This window comes from Ahaetulla prasina, chromosome 1, assembly GCF_028640845.1.
Source record: "Ahaetulla prasina isolate Xishuangbanna chromosome 1, ASM2864084v1, whole genome shotgun sequence".
Classification (NCBI taxonomy): Eukaryota; Metazoa; Chordata; class Lepidosauria; order Squamata; family Colubridae; genus Ahaetulla; species Ahaetulla prasina.
In genome coordinates this window covers 194,971,728-194,993,771 of record NC_080539.1, presented here as the reverse complement: position 1 = coordinate 194,993,771, position 22,044 = coordinate 194,971,728, and the positions used below count along the sequence as shown (strand labels likewise).

The window sequence follows — 22,044 nt, the reverse complement described above, 5'->3', positions numbered from 1 at the left end:
GTAGATGTGTTATATGCATGTGTTGAACTTTGGTTGCTCTTAAAGCAAGACAATCTACTGATATAGCCCCCTGCTGGAAATAACAGCTGCTTGCACTTCTGGACATAAAGTGCAGCAGTAACAGTGCATCCTCAAATTTCTAGTAACTTCCTAATCAGAGGTTCAGATTTCGTTAAATCAAGCCTCAAAATATTAGTGCAATTTGTCTACTTATCCAGAATTGCATAAGGCGCATCAAAATGACATTTGGGGCTCTATTATGTATTTATTTAGCATATATATACAGCCGCCCATCTCACAAACAGTGACAATTAAGAACTTTGCAATAATCTAAAATTATCAAAAATAAACATGTAAACAAATAAAATTATTTTATAACAAATATTTTATTTTACAACAAAATATTCTTTTGTTATAAAATAAACAAAAAGAACTCCAGAAAGTGAGATAACAAAATCATTTAATCTCATACAGTTATCTTGAAAGCCCTGGATTTCCAAAGGTGGTGAAAAAACAATCTTTTAAGGGTCTTCTGGAACTTCCAAAAGTGCTTTTACAAAAAGCAACTGGACTTTGTTTTTCCTTAAAGACATTTCGCTTCTCATCCAAGAAGCTTCTTGACTGAATGGCGGGAATGGAAGGATTCATATTCCTTGCAGTCATCTGGTCTTTAGCACTCTGAAGGCCAACCATTAGCTCTCTGACAGTGGTTGAGTAGTTGAGGCCACTTGGGGCTTTATTTGTGCCCTCAGAAACAGAGTGCGTGAAACCTTCTTGGAACTTCTAGAAAGGACTATGTTGTAAAAAAAAAATAGGTGGCGTCTGTCCCTCCCCCTCTGTTGAGAGGGCTGTTCATTTAAATCTAGATGGCCTCTTTTACCCCTCTTTCAAACCAGAAGGTTAATGGAGATGGCGCTAACCTCACCTCAGGCGAATGATGTTCCAGAGAACAGGAATGCTGCTTGGGTCCTGCCAGATGGAGCTCTTTTGGGAATGGAAGCCACAGCACACTTTTCCTGCCTGATCTGGTGGGATGGGTAGATGTAATTGGGAAGAGGCCATCCCTCAAAAAACCTGCTCCTATGCTATGTAGGCCTTTAAACAACAAGATCAGCACCTTGAATTGCACCCGGAAGTAAACTGCTTGCAGAAAGATATCTAATGTAGTCAGAGAGAGATCGGCTCAGCCACAGGGAAGAGTCAAGTCGGTAATTACTCTGGAATAATTATATAAGCACAAGAGGACAAGGTTCCACTTTTTCCTCTCCCCTTGAATTTTATTTAGTCTGGCCCAGGTGCAAACTGCCCGTCTGGGAAGAACAGGCATGAGCAATAAATTGAACTCTTCACATGTGGATCTGGATGTACATGGACAGCTCCATGTAGAGTACATTACCATAATCCATTCTGGAGGTCCCTAGGGCATAAATGCCTGTGTGTAGAGCCTATTGTGTTAGGCAAAAGCTCTTTATATTAGAGGTACAGAACATGGGACTCTCCATATATTGCTAAACCACAGCTCATAACAGCGACTGGCAACAGGATCACTGGTGAGGAATTTAATATTTGGAGCAGTTTAAACAGATTCCAATTTAATATTTGGAATCAATATTTCTGGTCAATATTAATATTGGCTACAAATTCCATACCTAATAGGAATAATAGGAATGCAATGAGAGCATCTGTTATTAAGTGATATATGCCATTTGCCTCCTCCCATGTCCAACTGCTTAGAAATGTCTCTCTAACCTCTGGAACAGATTTGGGGATACACAAAGGGAGGAAATCGGTTCCACCAGTGGCATTTATTTTGGTTGCAAACAAATACTGCTGGATATCATCCATGGCAAGAGACAGAAGCCTGAACTCTTCATTTACAATTGCAGTATCCTCCACTAACATGATTGCCATTTGTGATCTTTCCAGCCACCTTCCAAAAACAAAGTTAATGGGGAAGATGAGAATTTCTGCTCTTATGTAGTCTAACTATGTAAAAATTAACAGAGAGAGGACAACAGAACTTCCACTCACTTATGTGTCTAGTTTACACAGCTGATTTTCTCTAATTTGATGAAATTTTCTATTAGTATTAGCAGTAATCTATTATTTCACTTTCATTTGATTGATTCATAAAAAGTTGCAAGGCCGAAGAAATTTTACCCAAAGAACTCATTGTAGCTGAATGCTGGAGGACTTTGTATACTAAATACACTGAACTATTTGTAAGATCAAAGTACAACAAAGTTGCCAAAATGTTACATATAAAAACACAGAAATCTCCTTTCCCTCTATAAAAACCTATTCATAAACCAGATAGGCACATTAGAGGCAGGGGTGGGTTCTACTTCACTACTGGTTTGCAGCGGGATCACACGCACACGCTCGCTTTGCTCGTGCTTGCTTCTGCGCATGCAGAAGCTTTTGCACATGTGCAGAAGCTGCCTGATGTTGGGGTCAGTGGGCGGAGCCTCCTCCTGGTTTTATTACCGGTTCGCAAGAACTGGTCCAAATTGGGGGCAACCCACCACTGATTAGAGGTTTATCATACTTGGACTGGGAAAATCTGTTTGATTGTTACATGAGATAAAGAGACTACTTACTTTTGCTTCCATCTTGTGGTCATTCAGATTCTTGTAAGGGGATGGAAGTATGTTGCAGACCCTGTCAGTTAAAGAACCTGACTGGTAAGGCCTAGGAAAAAAAGTCTTGTTTGCCATTGCTCCTGCCCTGTAGAATATTCTTCCCCAGGAGGGAAGTGGGCCCTGACTCTCCTGGCCTTCTGAAAAGGAGTTAAAACATGGCTCTGTGACCTGGCATGGGAAGCCCAAAAGAGCAAGCAGTTATGGGGCTGGTTTAATGCCACGAGAGCTCTCCCTCTGCCTTTGTTCATTAATTTTAACAGGGTTTTATTATTCCTGCTTCCTTTTAAAATTTTATTTGTAATATTTTAATTTTATATACTGTTTTTATAATTTGATGTTTTATTGTACACTGCCCAGAGTTCCTTTTTGAGGGAGATGGGAGGTTCAGAAATGTGAAAAATATATTTTTTTTAACTGGAATTGTGTGTGTTATTATTGCTTTACTATTTTTGTCTATAGGTTTTTTTAATATTTTTTTTAATATTTAGAGATCTGAGTTGCTAACCTTTCCACGCACAAGATTGCACAGCTGCTCTTTGTGTTTCATAACAAGCGCAATTCTTGACTTTGACCAGAGAAAAGTAAACATTTTATTTCTAATAAATAAGGGAAGCTAATAAGGGAGCTAAAGGGAAAACTTTAGGAACTCCCAGTTGCATTGGCCAGGATGTATCAGCATATTCAGACTGACTGGTGGTAATTTATCACAATTAATATTTATTGGTGAGCCCTTGGAAGAAGGACATTGTGGCATTTCAAATTATCCCAATTCTCAATTTGCAAACAGAACAATCAAGTTATGTGAAAATGTGCTACACTGAAAATACCAAACTGAGGCACTCTTATGCAGTGTAAAGATATATTAGTGCAGTGATTTGAGAATGACAAAACATCTTCTTTTATGTTACTTACCTGCACACTTGAAACTCTGAGCAGTTAGACCTCTTTCCAAGGACAAGGTAGTTAAAATGCTGAGAAAACTGGTGGTGACAGACTGGCGTTTGATCTTCCTATGTTCTTTTCCACAAGATAAACCTTGAACTTTGTTTCTAAGTGTCACCTGCAGTTTTTGCCCTAAACTTGCTGCTCTGGTTGCAGCCTTCAAAGCCTCCATCCATTCCTGAGCTCTTTGAAAGGTTTCTGCACGGAGACGAAGCACATCTTGAGAAAATATCACCTGAAAACAAGAGTCACAATCATCCAGAATATCGGTTTGAACAGAGACGCATGCCTCAATATTGTAGCTCCACAGAGGGTCCTCATCAAGTCCACCAATCTGAAATGCCATGAGAAGAGACCCACTGAGTACAAAATGGAATGCTTTCCAGTTATTCTGGAGTGTCAATCTGTAAAGAATCCCTGATTTGACAGTGCTTTGGTAATCCTTGATGTTTGGGGTCAAAGATGTGAACTGGAAAAATTCAGCCGGTTCCTTCTGTAAGCCATGGTTTTGAGTGAGGCTGCTCTCAGCATTATCTAACTTCCATGAGTTCACCAAGTCTCCTTTTGGCCTCAGAAACGATGGAACTGAAGAATGAACAGCTTGCCGAAGCTTTTGCCCCCAGTCCAAAGCTTCCCAAGGTGATTCTGCTTTCAGCTGCAGGTGCAAATTATTGAACAGGACTGCATCAACTACATTGGTTTCCACATTGATGCTTTGGAAGTGCAAAAGCAGATAGACCGTTGGAAGGTTCTGGTTGCCGCTTTTGTCAAGCTGATACAGACAAAGTTCATATGGAGAGAGTTCTGCATAATAAGCCTGCCAGTAACTGCCATGGCTGTTCTTAATTTCTACAAACCCTTTCTTCAAGATATTGGAATACGTAGGCTTGTGTTCTAGAAGAGAGTTTGAACAAAGGTAATTATAAATGCTTTAAAACATCTCTATAATGCTTAGGTTGACCAGTAACAGTTGGTCAATATTGGTTTAGGAAATCACAGTGGCTGGGCATCTGTTATCAACTGAGGTTTGTTAGGTTCACTACAACTCTCCTCTTCACAAAGACAATTTAGAGCTATAAATTTACACCTTGATAACCTTTTACTTGGATCCTGTTCTTATAAAGGATCTTGAAACAGCTGATCCAAAATAGGTGGCAAGAAATGTTAATGAGAGCTGGCGGAAATGATCATATTATGCCTATTCTTTGCCATCTGCTCTGGCTTCCAGGTCATTTCTGAACCCAATTCAAAATGCTATTAAACTTGACATCCCTAAATGACTCAGAACAACTTACTTACATGACTTCCTTCTCTTATAAGTACCTTTAAGGTCACCTCCAGAGCCACTTCTTGGACTACCTCCCTCCCTCCTTCTTCCATATCATTAAGAGTATTGTTACTATGTGTATACACACACACACATAAACAAACAAAATAAAAAAAAAATTCTAAAAATGTCCAGGGAATTTGTTTATACTAGTATATACTAACACAAATATGTTTTTGCAATCAGTGGGCAAAATAATATTTTTTATTATTCTAATGTTGTCAGATATATTTTTACACTGAAATGTATATAAATATTCTCATAGAATGTGTAGAAGTTCAATAGGAAGCTGAACCTTTTTAGAAGATAAGATATTTAAGTCATAGGAAGGCAGATTCTGATCAACAACAATAAAAAATTCCTAACTAACAACAGCAGTTTGATGGTGGAACCAAACAGCCAAAAGATGGTGAGCTCCCTTTCAATGGATGTGCTCAAAGAAGACTAAAAGCCATCTGCCTGGAAAGCTTTCATTTAGATTCTTAACTGAATGGTGGGTTGGATAATAGCCAGAAGCATGAGAAGGATGAGAAGTGAAACCTCTTCAAAGAAAAACAAGAAAGTCCAGTTTCTCTGGGAAAAGTCCAGTTGCCCCATGGTTTGGGACAACCGTGACCTGGATGATTGAGAATCCCCATAGAAATGCAGACTGGGGAATTCTGGGAGCTGAAATCCACACATCTTAAAGTTGCCAAGGTCGGAAAACATGGGTCTAAGGGTTACCATTCAGTTCTAGAATTTAATGAACCTGAAAACTATAGTTTTCAGAAATATTTTTAACGCTGTGTCTGCATTTTCAACTTGTGCATTGTACTCCAACCTTGGGCACTGAATGTGATAGCTCTTCCAGTACATGTCACCGTGATATGTTTCTCCTTTCACGCTGCACTAAAGCAAGTAATAAAAGATTGCTCTGCCAACATGTATTTTATCTTCCCTGAAAAAACCCCAAAAGAGAGATTTTATTTAATTTGCAGGCAACAAAGAAACTAAATTCAATTTAAACTTGAAGGAAAGAGGTATCCATGAGAGAAAAGAACACAGTATAAGAAACCAATTTTATTTGCCTTCCATATCTTGCTCTCGGATTTATTAGAATTTCTAACTCAAAACTCATTATTTTTTTTTGCCTCTTCTGCCCCTCCCCCCCCTTTGTAGTGGAGATAATGGGCACACATTCTATTGCCATCTTCCTTTTCTGTCAATCCAATAAGAAAAACAGCATGGCTACTGCAGATCCAGCTACAACCCCATTCAGTTGTTCTCATTTCTATCAAGCACAGATGATACTTCAGGTTCTCCTAGTTTTCATGCCACATCCACCCTGTTTTCCCCTCCTTGCTTGCATTAAACTGTCTCAGAGATTTGCTTGTCTTTTGTTAAGCAAGACAAAAGCTCGCTCTTTCTCTCCTCCAGTTCCCCCCACCCCCAATCTTCCACAGCCAGTCATTCTTTCTACTAACTGTCTCTCAAGCTACTGTGAACTAGCTTCCCACTTCAACAGAAATAATAGTGTGGAATGACTTGATTAACATGCATATCCAGCACACTCTTTGGAGCAGCAGTTGCTGGCACAAGCTGGCCAGATCACAGCTCTCTTGACCATTGCCTTCCATCAACCATCTCCTGTTCCACCTCTCCTGCCTTATGCACCAAAGCTACATAATACCTTTCACAGAGCACTTTCTCTCCAGCTTCTAAAAGGGAAAGAAAATTTCTCTTTACTTTCACCAAACAAGGAAATTCAATTGAGGCAGAGCAAATCAGAGCCCATCAAAGTACCGGTAAATAGGAGATAATCACATTAAATTGCCCACATTTGGGCTATTTTTTTTTTGAACTGTAATTCTACAGAAATAGATCCCAAAGAAGGAAACATCAGAGAAAAGAGCAGGGTAAGAATTTTCTCTCTACAGATTATATCTCTTTTCTTTATTATGTCTCATTACAATTTTTGTAATGTATGTTATATATCTGAAATGGACACTGAGAATAGCTAACATCTTTCTCACTTTCTTTGTTTTCTAACAACCTCTCCAATGATAGAAGCAAAGATCACACTGTAAGCAAAACTTGGGTTGCATTTCTCATGGTCCATACTCTTTGGGTAGTGTTATTATCTGCATATGACAGAAGAATTACTTTATTAAATCACTCCAAAAGTCCATCTAATTTAGCAATCTATTTATAGCTGTTACTAGTTACTTGTTCCAGAATGAAGAAGCAAGAAAGCAATAATACTTCCTCATTCTTTACCCATCTGAGCATCACTTATTTAGAGGTAGAATGTCTCTAAACATGTATGGTTTACTTAGGTACTGGACCAAATGGCATTAATGACATTTAATTAAATAAAAGGCATTTATTCCTCCAGAATCCTCAACAATATCCATTAGTGGCCAAAGATATTGGCTAACTTGGGTGTTAGACAAATAAACAGTTGAGAAGATCTTTAAATAAAGGAATCCTACTCTCACACAGTAATTTTAAAGGAAATTTTGTGTCATATAGAATAGAATAGAATTTTTTATTGGCCAAGTGTGATTGGACACACAAGGAATTTGTCTTGGTGCATATGGTCTCAGTGTACATAAAAGAAAAGATACGTTCATCAAAATACAACATTTACAACACATATAATTATAGAGAAATTAGGACTGAGGCATCAAATATCATATCTACTGTAAAATAAGCATGCATTGGCAGAATTTTTTTCTTAATGCATTAGTGAATCATTTGAGAGGTTTCTTGACTCATTGCTCCCACAGTTTAATACTGCTGAGTTTTTACTACCAGGAATTTGCTACAATAGCAAGAATTTCCAAACAGCAACAAGACAGAAAGCTTGGAAGAATGTTAACTATTTGGCCACCTGGAAGAAATTAAGAATGAAAATAACAACAAACAAAAACAATCCAGCAATTTCCATTTTTGCTCTTAGATGCTTTGCAGAGTGGGATGGGATGTATATAAATTTAATAAATAAAAACATTCAATGAAAAATAATTTTCATGTCACAAAGTATATACATGAACTAGGATACCCTACAGAAGTGGTGTATGCATTTTTATTGGATTGAGTATGAAAGCTTTACACAATAACCCTTATCTACTATCATTTATACTATAAGATTTTGACAAGGAGTTTTCCTTTCTCTGTCTCAGCATATCCTTCAACATTTATTTGTATCCCTTGCTTCTTTCATTTAAAGAATATACAGTGGAATTGGAAACTGAATCCAGAAATCAGTGCTATAAACTTGTCAATCAGGAGTGTCCAACCTTGGCCACTGGAAGACTCGTGGACTTCAACTCCCAGAATTGAACTTGTAGACTTCAAGTTCCTGATTTTCCCAGCCAACCATGCTTGTGGAATTCCCCATGCTGGCTGGAGAATTCTGGGAATTGAAGTCCACAAGTCTTAATGTTGCCAAGATTAAACATCCCTTTCCTTAACAGTTTGTTTTTCTTTCAAAAAGAAATAGCTACAAACAAGAAGAAAGGATAGTTGGAGAAAAGTATTAGCACTTACCAGTATTCCCTTGAATATCTTTCCCCTTTTTGAATCCAGTTGGTGTAAATGAATGTTTAGAGCACTGGCTCGCCTGATTAGACAGCTGTTGTGGAGAGGCATTATTGAAGATGACACCCCAATTTATGTGACTAATATCAGAATGTGATCGGTTATGGCCTGGCTTGAAAGAGGAAGTTTCTTCATTTTGGACTATAACATCATTCACAGAACGAGGCCGATCCTTCCTCCTCTGGCAGATGTTAAAGATATTAAAAGTTGAAGCATCTCCCTGTTCAACCCAGGAGAGATTATCTGGAACCATTCCCCTTTGCATTCTAAACTGTTCTTTGGCAGGAAATGCAGTCTCTACTTTGGTTTCTGAAACTCCATTTTTGCAGTGTGCCCAAACAAGGTTATTCTTCCCTAAAGAAGCAACGTTCCTTAAATCTTCACAGGCTGTGATTTTATTAAATGTGTCACATCCAACCAGTTCCGGAATCTCCTGAACACCATAAACTTCCAGTGGCTGCACATTTTCCAGTTTAGCATCAAAGGTACTGAAGAAGTCTTCAGTTACCTCCAAGGCTGGACTAATGTCATCAACTTCTAAGGCCTCCATTTTATTTGTAGTCAAGAGACCTATATCTTTGGGAGTACCGTATTTTAATAAGACCAAAGGCAAAGACGTATCTCTAGAAAGTCTTGCAGGTATTTCTCTTAACCTGGTGATAGAATCAATATATTTTTCATTGCCATGGGCATTTGACTTCAGGAGCTTGAAACCACTTTCATTTGTAAATGTTGTCATGCATAATAATTGTCCTCAGCTTTATCTTCCTGAATGAAGAAGTATTGGTGGTTCAGCAAGAATTCTGTACAAAAACTGGATTTTCCTGTAAAACATGATAAAATACTCTTAAGTAACCTTAGCTACAATAGATTCATATGCCCTACCAGAAAGCACCTAAAAACAGTGGAAAGTTAAGGGGCATAACTTAAGTGTAACTATTGAAATGAAATTATAAGTTTCTGGCTCCTTTTGGCCCACTAATCTCAGGCTCTACTCAGCAATCCTGAACAACCCTAGAAGACTATTCTCCCATAGATTTAGCACACTAAAATGTTTATCTGAGACTCTCAAATGATTGCATCTTTGGGAGTTACCATATTTTTTGGAATATAAGACATACTTCCCTCCCCCCTAAAAGAGGGTGGAAATGTTGGTGTGTTTTATACACTGAATACAGCCATTTTTGGGCTCCCGAAACCCCACCTCATGCATCCCATTTTTGCCAAAAACAGGCCCGTTTTTCAGGAAAACGGGGCCTGCAGAGGGTTTGGGGGGCCTGTAGCTCTCCTGGGGGCTGGGGAGGGCAAAAATGTGATGGGTGGGGGGTTTGGAAGGCCAGAAATGGGCCCGTTTTTTGCAAAAACAGGGGCATTTTTGCCCTCCCAGCCCCCAGGAGCACTCTGCAGGCCTCCCAAACCCTCTGCAGGCCCCATTTTCATGTAAAATGGGCCTGTTTTTGGTCTCCCCAACCTCCCCAGTCTCCCATTTTGCCTCCCAGCCCCAGGAGCACTCTGCAGGCCTCCCAAACCATCTGCACATCCCATTTTTGTGAAAAGCAGGATGCCCAGAGGGTTTGGGAGGCCTGCAGAGTGCTATTGGAGGCCGGGGAGGGCAAAAAAATTTTTTTTCCTTGTTTACCGCTTCAAAATCTTGGTGCGTCTTATAGTCCGAAAAATACCGTACTTGGCTAGCAACTGGGTAGACGGTGATGACTATTTATTTACTTCCATTTATTTATACACACAAAAATTTGTAAACTGCCTTCATGTGACTCAAGGTGATTACTTGGGGGGACAAAAAAGTGCGTCTTATGGAGCAAAAAATGTGGTATCTTGGGGCCAGGAGGAATCAAGGAGTTCAGTTTTGGAAGGTGGGATATAGCTAGGAAGAGTTCATTGACGGAGATCAAAGGCCTGCAATGGCCTTTGCATGTTCCTTATATCTACCTGAAAATGTCAGAATTATTTGTGCAGTTACAAGAAAAATTATGGAGGAATGCACCAGATTATAAAACACAACAACATCCTGTTGGCATAGCAGTTGCAGAAATGGTAGTGCACATTCAATCACTTATGCATAATAAAACATAACTTAAACTAATTCACTAAGTGGAAAAAATAAGTTAAATATTGTATATAAAGAAGGGGAGTTGATAAGACAATGTTTCCACCATTGTTTTTTTGGTGCCTAAGATACATACTTCAGGGATCTTAAAGAATGCCTAGCCATCTCCTATCTGAAAAGAAAAAAATATTTTTCCCGTGTTTGTTTTAATTTTTAATTTTTTTTCTTAAGTTTATTATTTCTAAAACAATTACCACACTGTATACTCCTTTTGCTAGTCCTTTACTATGGTAGTTAAGTTATTTATGAACATTTTATTTTGCTCCCTATAGATTTCTATGTGGTTTTTTTTTTACATTTATATCCCGCCCTTCTCCCAAGACTCAGGGCAGCTTTGTATAGTAGCATTATCTATTGTGTGCACAGTGTGCAGTTGTCATTTCTGCTATTCATTGTCTTCTTAGGAAACAACTGAGATTTTGAAATAAAGTATAAGTGTACCATATTTCTTTATTTTTCATTGTCTTGGTTGAATGCAGATCAACTGATTAGTATCCTTATAGTACTTTCTCATGCATATCACAGAATTAGATCCACTGAATTCATAATAACTTATTCAAAGGATAATTTGTAGGATTTCAGACTTAGTGGTGTCATCTGTATTGGGCTGATACTATCTCTTTACAAAATTATGTTACTTTTATTTTAAACCATTAATGTTGATTGAAAACTTATCGGTTAAAACATGCAGCTCAGCTGCCATCTGTAAGGCTGTGATGAGAAGATTGATTCATAATCATTACACACTAGCAAAATTATTTCCACTAACCAGCTATAATACAGTAAAGGGTAATTTTCCCTTTGTGTTTCTCCCCACCCCCAAAGGATGAATTAAAATACACAAATGCTTAGTTATGATCTGCTAATAAAATGTTTTTCACTGTAACAATGGAAATGAGAGATTCTTTTGTTTCCTTGATACAAATCTGTAATCTACTCTATATCCTGATATTCCAAATGCAACACTATTGGTTTTATTTCCCTGTAAGAATAATAGTAATACCTGCTACTCTTATAACACAAAAAGAAGTTCATTTTCTACGTATCTGGCAAGGATAGGTTTGCACTTCTCTGAACTGAAAAGTTGAATATAACCTATTTATTTTGTCTTACTTTCTTAGGAGAGAAAAATTAGAATCAAGACTTCTATTGCTTAAAAAGGAACATCCAATCCAACTATTTACCTTTTATTCCTAACAGGTTCCAGTTTCTGCTCAGTTAACTGTCCAGTCGTCGCCCCCCGCCCCCATTTTCAATTTCTTATGTCTTACTATCCTTGTCAATCCCTGCTGGCTCACAGATGAAACTGTTAAGAGAAATCTTTCCAAACTCCAACCATAGCAACCAAAGTTACAGTTCCGGCATTTATCTAAAATAGATCCAACCAAAAAACATTGCAACCCAGACATTAATCTTGCAAACAAACCTGATCTTATTTAAACTAATGAAAAATGATCCAAACAAAAAGAATTGATGTGCTATGTCTTTCATCATTTTTCACAGCGAATTTACCTTACAAATAAATAATAATGCAATAGCATTTAAGCATTTCTTGGCAAACTGTTCTCAATATCAATGTATCCATACATCTCATCTTCCCATGATCAACTGTATCCTCATTTAGCAAAGCAACACATCTACCTCTCTTGTTGGCAGAACTCCATGTGATTAACAGCCTTCACAACTTCCTGCTTTTTCCCACTAATGTCCATTATGCAACTAATCCAATGACATAGAATTATATAAAGAAGTAGAAATTTAACATACAGGTGGGTATGCCAAGCAAGATATTAATTCATTAAGGAAATTATTGTGATGTAGTGATCTTTTTAGAGCAATCTAGTTTATCAAATAGATTGATTTAGACAGCCTAATAAAAGCAAGGAAACTGACTAAAACAAGAAAAGCAGTAAGCTACAATTTGTGTATTTCAAAATTGTGTATATACAAAAAATATGTATCTAATTTTTTGGCTAAACAAAGGAAACTGTTCAGGATCAAGGCTAGGCAATCACATTGCTATTGATGTTGTACAATATGCTCAATCTGCTGCAATGCTAGTTTACAAAGTTCTGTGGCAGAACATATACAAAATATAAATCCACCATATTCAACTTCTGAAATTCCCCATGCAATTTTTATGAATCGAGGCTGAGCAATTGGTACTGTTTTCCATGGGGGTTCCTCCATTTGGTATTGATGTTCATTGTTTTTCCTGTTGAATTTCTGGCTGCACCATTTCTACTGTATATGAAATAAGGGTCCTATGATGTCCATTTGCTTCCATTTCAATATCCATTATGTGTAAATCTGCCTGTATCTGGTGCATTCAATAGAATGTTAGTTTCTATGAATAGATTCTTAGGAATCTGCATGCTAAGAGCACTATTGCCCTATGACAATCTTAGATATTTAGTGCATCATTAGGGGTTATATTTAATATAATTTGAAAAAAGTACCATAAAAGAAACAAAATCAAATACATGAAAATTGTGGTAAAGGCAACATTTATTAACTGTGGGATCCTGTGCTCCTCTTGTATGGAAATTCATGACATTAAAAATATGGTATTTCTAATCAATGGGAAGATGTCCCAAAAAACAAGCCTACTAAGCGACCAATGAAACATCTATGCTAAGAACCAGTAAATTTATGGAAGTTTGGCCATTAATCAAGTGAGAGCTGGTTTGAAGGGAGGTTTAAATAAAAAGGGTCAACAGCTTAAGTGAGTTATTAGGGACAAATCTACAAAAAAACCTTCTCTTCTATGACTCTATAATGCCTTAATTCAGGGTAGAGTCAGGGCGCCAATGGAGCAATGGAGCATTTACTGGCTGCTATAGGAAATATAGAAAAAGCATAGAAACAGAAAGAGGCAATCCCAAAGGAAAAGAGCTGAACTCAATGTTGGCATCAGGAGGCCAATAAGAAGCACAAATAGTTTGGGAACAAAGAGCTTCAGGGCAGCAGCCCAGTCAAGAAGCTTCTTGATGGATTTGCACTATTGCTCCTCTGAGGAACCGAACTGATTTTGCCAAGAAGTCTGCATGAATCACTCATATTGTGATTAAGTTAGAAGGAAATAATTTGGCTTTTGAAGAGGAATTTAGTAGACAATTCCATAGAGCATGAAAATGATTTTGACACATGCTCTAACCATGAGTCTGCACTGTTGCAAAAGACAGGCAAGGCCATCCTGCATTTATTGAAAGGCAAATGCATTTTAGTTTTATACCATCAACATGACTGAGGCATAACTTGCAATCACACACACAGGGAGATAGCCTCCTTTGAACTGCTCCCTTTCTGTAAGAGGGGAAATTTTTTATCTTTTTAGACTGTGAAAAAAGAAATAATGTTTCTTCTATTTCTCCAATAGCTTTAGAAATAACTAATTACAATCTTCAGGGATCTGTAGGAAGGGGTCCGGGAGGAACTGAGACATTTGTTTAGATCTGAAATGATTTAAAAAATTTAATTAGATCTTTTTTTAAATTCTGTGTTTAAAATCTAATCTTTTGTCTGTAGTATTCACAATCCCCATATAAGTTCAATAATGCTGTGTTTTATGGAACTCTGAACTTCTTAAGAGCAGAGTTGCCTCTAAATTAAGAGTAGATCATCTTTTGGTTTACTTTATCCATCCTATAATCTGATCAAATCCATTTTTTTACTTTCTTTGCTTACTCAATGTTTGATTGTGATTATTTAAAGTAAAATATATATTTATATTCTTTCTGTTCCTTTTTTAAAAAAAACAATTACCTATTTTTTGTGAGATTGTCTATTTTCTAAAACGAAGTAGATAGGAGTGGATGGGAAGAAGGGCTGCCCTTCAGTGCTACTGGGTCAGCAGATGATATAGAATTCAATTATTCTCTCTTTTTTTTTTGAATGCCGGAAAGAAACACAGTTTAGGAGCATGCAAGGTATTCCCTAGATGACAGAGTGGCAGTGGAAACTACTACACAGAAGATGGTATTAAGTTTTATAGATGCAGAGAGCTTCTGGTAGAAGGTTTGAGATCACCAAATATTCACTGTACAGGCTTAGCCTGTATTGCACACATTTCCAAACAGCTTATGGTTTCTACAGTGTTCATACCATAAACTAAGAGTACATACACTAATAAAATATTTAATATCTATGTGTATAGCACTCTCCTAAATGTTCGAAGTAGCTTGCAGAAATACAATTAAAAACCAGAAATGTATCAAAACCAATCTAAAAAGCAGTAGTACAATACTCTTATAACTGTTCATGTTTTTCTCTCATGGAGGAAAATCTGAAGTATTGCATCCACTCAGCAGAAATAAAAGCAAGTCATATAATAATGGGAACAGATGCTCCCAGAGATGAAGTCATTAAGCCAGAGCAAAGATGAGGCAGTTGTGAACTATGTCTCAGCTGATTCCAGTAACTGAAACAGGAAGAAAGGACAATAGCTGTAAAGTGAAAGATTCATATGGCAATAAAAATTAACAGATTAGGTAATTACAAAAGTTGTTGAAACACTTCCTTTGGGCTGATGAAGACATGCCTCTGTATATTTTAGATAGAATTAATTCTCACTAGCTGATTTCACATTGTTAAATTAGATATTATTTAATCTAGTTTTATTGAATACATTACAATAACTGTTTACAAATCATACCATGTTACAAACGACACAAAGCACAATATTGGAGTTCATACAATTTACTGCTAAATGTGGAACTGATCCTTAAATTAGAAAGATCTGGGTTCAAATTCCAGCTTTCTAACCAAGATCCTATTGGATGCTTCTGACCTAATCAGTACCTCCAGGGTTAGTATACTTTACAAGGAATGGAGGCATATATTAAAATGTGGTCTATGCCTTGGGCTATTTGGAGGAACTATTGGCTGCAAATCGTGAAAGAAAACATAAAAGCAGCAAAAGCAGCTAGTAAAAGGAACTTAATATGGAGTTTGTGCAAATTATTAACTGCAGATATTTCAACATAAAAGGAAATATTAGCTTTGTGCTTCTCACGTTCTTGCCTTGGTTCTTTTGTTAAGCTGCCCTCGGTAAAATTGCACCTTTAGCAAGCTGTTATTCTTGTCCTATTTACAGTAGCAGAAAAACATAAACACAACCATACAGAGGTCCACGAAGGCGAAGAACCTGCTTGCTATTATAGAGCCCTATGTGATTCAAAAGCAATGAGGGCATATTCGGGCATGCCTAGATATTTTTTTTAAATGAAATCCAGAACAAGGACATTTACTGGGAAAACTTATATAATAATGATATTGAGACGCGACTTTGGATCCTTCGGACACACCAAAGGTTGTTATGTTCACATTCTCAGACATGCGTCTATCTGCAGAGCATATGCATTTAGGCGCAAGGCAGGAGCTTATGAATAGAGGCACCTTTACCTGGCTCCCAAAAGGTCCCCGCTGCAAAATCCGGCGCATTTCCTCCCCCGATCTCATTTCTCGCCTTGGCTCAATGACAGGGAAGAGGCGCCGGCGTTATTATTCAGCGTTCTTTCGCTTGCTTGTTTACGCTCGCTCCCTGTGCTCCTCTCAAAGGGCTCCCCCGCGGTAACGAGGGAAACGGAAGCCGGGAAGAAGGTTCCGGAGGCACCCGCCCACTTTCCCTGCGGAAGCGGCGCGTAGGGGAGCAACCTGCAGCGCAGGACTCTGTGATTGATGGCATATCATCAGCTTGACGAGGGTTTCAGAACGAGAATGGCATACCTGCACTTTGACTCCTCCTGCAATCAAAAGCGGGGTGGGGGTGGGCTGCAGAAATCTGCAGGACCGCGAGAGGAGAGCAAAGTGAGCGAAAACTCGTCCCAGCTGTTCGACGGTTAGGATCCGGAGTTGTGCGGCAATGAAGATTCTGTAAGGACAGTAACATCTAGATCAGGGGTCTCCAATCTTGTCAACTTTAAGACTTGTGGACTTCAACTCCCAGAATTGAAGCTTTGCTGGCTGGGGGATTCTGGGAGTTTGAAGTCCACAAGTCTTAAAGTTGACATGGTTGGAGGCCCCTGATCTAGATATCACCACTAGTGTAAAAAAAAAAAAAAAGGAGAAATACGGGGGAACACGAACATCTCTGAACATTAGGGAGAGCAGGGCAGGGATGTGGATAGCGAATGGCAATTCTCCTCTGCCAGACCAAAAGGTGTGGCCTTAGCTAAAGGGTATATAGTTATTGTCCAGGTATAATAAACGTCATACAGTCTTCAGAAGAAACATAGAATTTAAAGCTTTTACAGGTGCATGCTTTCTTTACAAAAGAGTTGTTTTGGAGCCATGCCGGTAAGAGTAACTTCTGTAACAGTTGGGAGAGAAGAAATCCTATTACCAGAAGTGCCATTTTTATTCAGAGCATGGATGCTCAACGTAAGACTTATATCTGCATACGCAAAGGTGGGAATTCTGGTTCTTTTTCCTTCTGTTTTCCTTCCTTACTGCCACACTTCCGCCTTCTACAGTTCAAAACATATACAAGAATAACTTCAACAAATAAAGCTTTTGTCATTTTTGTTAAGTTGGGTGAGTGAAGAGACTGGAAACAGGCTTCAGGTAACAACTCTTTATGGACAACTATCTACAATCCAGCAGCTTGTCCTTATATAAGGAGCTGTCAGGGGATTCAACCAATCACGTTTGAGTATTTTCCCGCTCAAACACTGGACCTAATAAAAACCTTTCAGGCTGTCAGTAGGATTCATCTGATGATTTTGTGCCTCATGAAGCTGCTACGTTCAATGCAATACAGAGGGGTGAATGAAGAAAAAAGTTATCCTTTTCAGTTGCTAACTGCCAACTGCAGGTTTTATAATTCAATGAAACAATTTTAAAATGAAAATAATTTCTCTGTCTCTAACCAAAAAGCCACAGTCTTCTACCCTTGACATAATGTCAGGGGAGTTTTAGTTTTCTTAGTTTTCTTCATCTGTATTATCAGATTCCAAAACTGAAGCTGATTTTTCTCTGTCAGAAGTTCTGATGTCTGGACCTCCCCTATCTCAGATGCAAAAATATTTGAACTACTTTAAAACTGGATTCACATTTTGCATGAACCCATATTTTGTCTAACCACAATCATAGTTGCTGGATTCACACAATATACAAAGCCATAATCCACAATGACTTAGAACTGCTTCTTACTATCTCTTTTATTCATTAAATATGAAACTCAGTCAACTGAACATTTAAAAATGTGTCACAAATACGATTGGTGCTAATGGTTGATATGGGTTGCTGCCAGCGTCCTAGGTATCAACCAAGTATCTTCTTAAAATATATGATGCAATTGTAATTATTATTCAAATTTATATAGTCCCCAATCTCTCTCCTATAAACCACCCTTCTCCCTCAAAGAGGGACTTTGGGCAGCATACAATACAGCATCAATAATGAAACCATATATAAAAATTAAAATGTAAAGTTAAAATTTTAGAATTAAAAATTTAAAAATTATAAGAATTTTCAAGGAGGCAAGAAAATGTTCAAGGAGGTAATTTTAACAGAGTTGTCAAAATAGGGGGAGGGCTCTCATGGCACCAGGCAACCCCATGACTGTGTGCTCTCCTTTGGGCTCCCCATGCAAGGACGCAGAGTCCTTCTTTTTAACCCCTTATTGGAAGGCCAGGAGAGTCGGGGCCTGCCTCACCTCCAAGGGAAAGATATTCCATAGGGCAGGAGCAACGGCAGAGAAGGCTCTCTTCTTAGACCCCACAAGTCAGAATTATTTGACTGATGTGGTCTGCAACATACCTTCCCTGCCTGCTTGGGTGGCACAGGCTGATGTGATGGGACGAGGCCAGTTCTGTAGGTAGTGTGGTCCCATAGGACTTTATAAGTCGTAACTAACACTTTCAATTGGACCCGGAAGCAAACTGGCACTTAGTACAGTTTGCGGAGCCAAGGTGTTACATGTGCCCTTTGAGCACTTAGTGTAGTTCATGTGGCCGCACTCTGTACCAACTGAAGTTTGGGATACTTTTCAAGAATAGCCTCATGTAGAGTGTGTTGCAGTAGTCCAAATGGGAGATGACCAAGATATGAGTGGCTGAGTGGAGAGCCTGCCTAGAGAAGAAAGGGTGTAACTGTGCACAACACAAAGTTGAACAAAAGCCCTCCTAGCCACGGTTGCTACCTTTCAGCAGGAGTGATGTCCAAGAGGACTCCCATACCCCTCCTGGAGGTATGCAACCCCATCCATATATACTCAGTGGTTTACATACAGTCCAATGGAAGGATTTTTTTTTCACCCACCAAAAATGCAGAAATATTGCCCTCACTTTGCTGGTCTTTGACAAACAGAATGTTTGGAATGTTCAGTCTGGAGTTCAGCTCTTTTCAGTCTACTGTCAACCAACATTTGCAATCAAATTTAGAATAGTTCTAAAGTATATTGGAGCAGCCAAGACAAATGCTTTGGTTTTTTTATAAGTAAATGATGTACTTCCCCCTGCTCCCATGCCCATCATCCCTGCCCTCTCCCTTTCCTCTCCTATGTGCTCCTGTTTCCTGCCCTGTCTACAATCCTGGAACTTTGTCCCAAATCCATCACACACTTCCCCATTGCTCCACTGGAGGGAGAATGTCATGGCTGCCTTTCCAGAGCAACCTGCGAAGGAACTGACATCAAAAACAATTGCCCCCTAGGACGCTGCACTCGCTGTCCTTAACAGCCCAGGCTCTCCTTTCCCCTTTCCATGACATCACAAACAATTGCTGCTCTAGGACGCTGCACTTGCTCTCCTTAATGGCTCAGGCATTCCACAGTTATGCTGAAGCACACACGCACCAACACACACACACACACACACACACACACACACACACCAGGGGTGTCTTACCCCCACAGTATTTGTTTCCAGATAGTAAGTCATCTGTATACCAAGTGATTGAAATTGCTCAAGATGTTTCAGAGTTATGCTGGAACATACATACATACAGCCTTTTTTATATAGATAGATAGATAATGAATCTATTCCATATACTCCAGATCCTGAAGATGAAACTCAAATACTTTGGCCACCTAATGAGAAGGAAGAACCCACTGGAGAAGAGCCTAATGCTGGGAAAGATTAAGGGCAAAAGAAGAAGGGGAGGACAGAGAACGCGGTGGCTGGATGGAGTCATGGAAACAGTAGGCATGAGCTTAAATGGACTCCAGAGGATGGTAAAGGACAGGAAGGCCTGGAGGAACGTTGTCCATGAGGTTGCGATGGGTCGGACATGACTTCGCAACTAACAACAACAAAAGTTAGATAATATAAGTGTCAGCTTTGGAAGCCATATTAGGCTGGAAGCTTCCATGCTGCCACCTTCTCATGTGTGGGAAAGTAGGAGGGGGGATTTAGTAGAGGGGTTGTCTTTAGACATAATAGCATTCTTCCTGTCGGTCAGGTCAGGCCGATCCTGCATCTGGAGAAGGAGTGGTTGGAGTGCTGTCTCGAGATGGGCTGGATGGTGATTGGAGCATGTGATCGACTGAGGAGTGACGGGATGGTTTTGGGGGTTTTGACTTACTGAAGGAAAACCCAGACCTCTCAGATTCGGGTTTTCCCAAATGTGCCAGTTTATCTATTCTAGTAAATAGAACCTTGTAAAACACTTGCTTCAGAGTTTTTACTTGGAGTTGGGGTTTTTTTCTGGAATGCTGACAGTAAGTCCAATCTTACTGGTTTACAATCTATAACACGGCTGTCAATCTCGATTGTGTCACATGACATATCGTCACGTATTGTGATGTTTTTTGCCTTTGCGGAGCCGGGGCAGGCGTGGCCTGTGCGTGACGCTCACAGGCCACCAGTTTGACAGGCCTGATCTATAACTATATGAACCAGATTCAGATTCTGGCTCTATTAGCAGTTATCACCTCAAAGAACTAAAAAAAAAAAGAGAGCTCCTAATAGCTCCATTTAATAGCCTTTTCTCTTAGAGAAGGAAATCCAGTTCATTGGAGAATTATAGAAGCTTGCTAGAAGCACTTTAAAGAAGCAGAACCAAAGACTTTTCTGACTCCTTCTTGTCCTATCTTTTCCTATGCACAATCCTTTGCAGCTAGACATTGTGGTCATGGAAAGAAAATGCACCGGTTATATAATTTAGGACAGATTCCTTCTTTATTAGAAATTGATTTTGGTGAAGTGATTTAATTCTGAAGAAAGTGTGCAGATAATGAAATGCACATAGATTTTTGAAGGAAAGATAAATAGCCTGGAATATTTGGTTTTTTCTGTACATCAAATTTCTTTGGACATTAGTTTTACCTTTTGCTTCTAGTCTCCCTCAAAATTGTTCTGAATTACTTCCATGACGTTGGGAAAAAAGCAATATAGAACTAACCTTCAAAGTAGAAGAAAACCATCCACTGGAATTTAGCCTTCAACCCGTTAGCTTTTCTTTGACACTCAATATAAACTATGTTTTATTTCTCTTTTGGATGAGTTGTTCCCATCTGTGGGCCCTTATGCCAGAAGGCTACATCTTTCCCAAGCCACTTAGCTCAGGTCCTTTTCAAAACTAAGATTGGTTTTTTTTCCAACAAGGTTTTCCTGGCATAGCTTCTTTGCTTCGGAGAAGCGCTCAGGCAGTGGGCATAGTTCATTCCCACTGCACAGCTACCACAAAAATCTACCTCTACAGAAAGAGGACTGCTGTTCTTCGGCTAATGGGATTGGCACCGCTTAGAGCAGTCTGCTAGGACATTGTTTGAGACCACAGCAAGAGAAACATTATTCAAAGGCCATTCAGGCCCTCCAAAGAAACGACAGAGCTGAGTAATTATCGGAGGCTCTCCATTAATGAGGGCATCTCTGTTCTTTGTCTGTGTTACTTTAATAAAGCTCACTAACAGAGTTGGGGAGGAGGAGTCCACTAATGGCTCCCATTTTTCCCCTTTCCTCACTCCCCCACTCTTTCCTCTTCTTGTTTGAAGAAATGGCTTTATGAAATCTGACAGCAATGCCATGAGTTACCATACTGCATAATGACCTTTGGGAAAATTGTGCAAGTCTAAATGTTTTCAGTGAAAGATCTTTCCTAAAACTAGTGGGGGTGGGGATGGGGTGAATCCCAGCAATTCTCCTTTGACCTGCCTAATCCCAAAATATATTGTAAAGGTACCTCAAAGGGAAACTTTTTTGTGTCAGACAAAGATGAGAAAGATGGACAATGCTAGTTTTCTCAAATCAGCCCTCTATTATCGCAGTGCTCTTCTGGTGTATATTTAAAGGTTATGGACTGTACAATTGTTGGTCACGTTAAGATTATAGTTAAGTGACTGTTCACTCAAGTATTATCACTGAGAGTAGCTTCTTGTTGAAAATGGGTAGCACTGTGAACAAATATTATTATTTGAAAGTCTCTGCAGCCAAGGCTGCACAACTGATACCATCAACAGGAAAGTATTGTCATCTTGCCTTTCC

At 38.9% G+C, this 22,044-nt stretch overlaps 1 protein-coding gene across 3 annotated transcripts in view; it reads right to left on the bottom strand.

Annotated features, from left to right (window-relative positions):
• Positions 1-16,178, bottom strand: part of PLEKHM3 (pleckstrin homology domain containing M3) — a 79,143-nt gene extending 62,965 nt beyond the window's left edge. For all 3 annotated transcript variants that reach the window (XR_009155472.1, XR_009155473.1, XM_058186239.1), the window contains exons 1-3: positions 16,022-16,178; positions 8,443-9,317; positions 3,555-4,478 (exon numbers count right to left, since the gene is read on the bottom strand). Coding sequence is in view for 1 of the 3 variants with exons in the window: in XM_058186239.1 (XP_058042222.1) it covers positions 3,555-4,478; positions 8,443-9,232 (1,714 nt within the window). In the remaining 2 variants the exon portion in view is untranslated. The remainder of the gene's footprint in view (positions 1-3,554; positions 4,479-8,442; positions 9,318-16,021) is intronic.
• Positions 16,179-22,044: the final 5,866 nt, after the last annotated feature.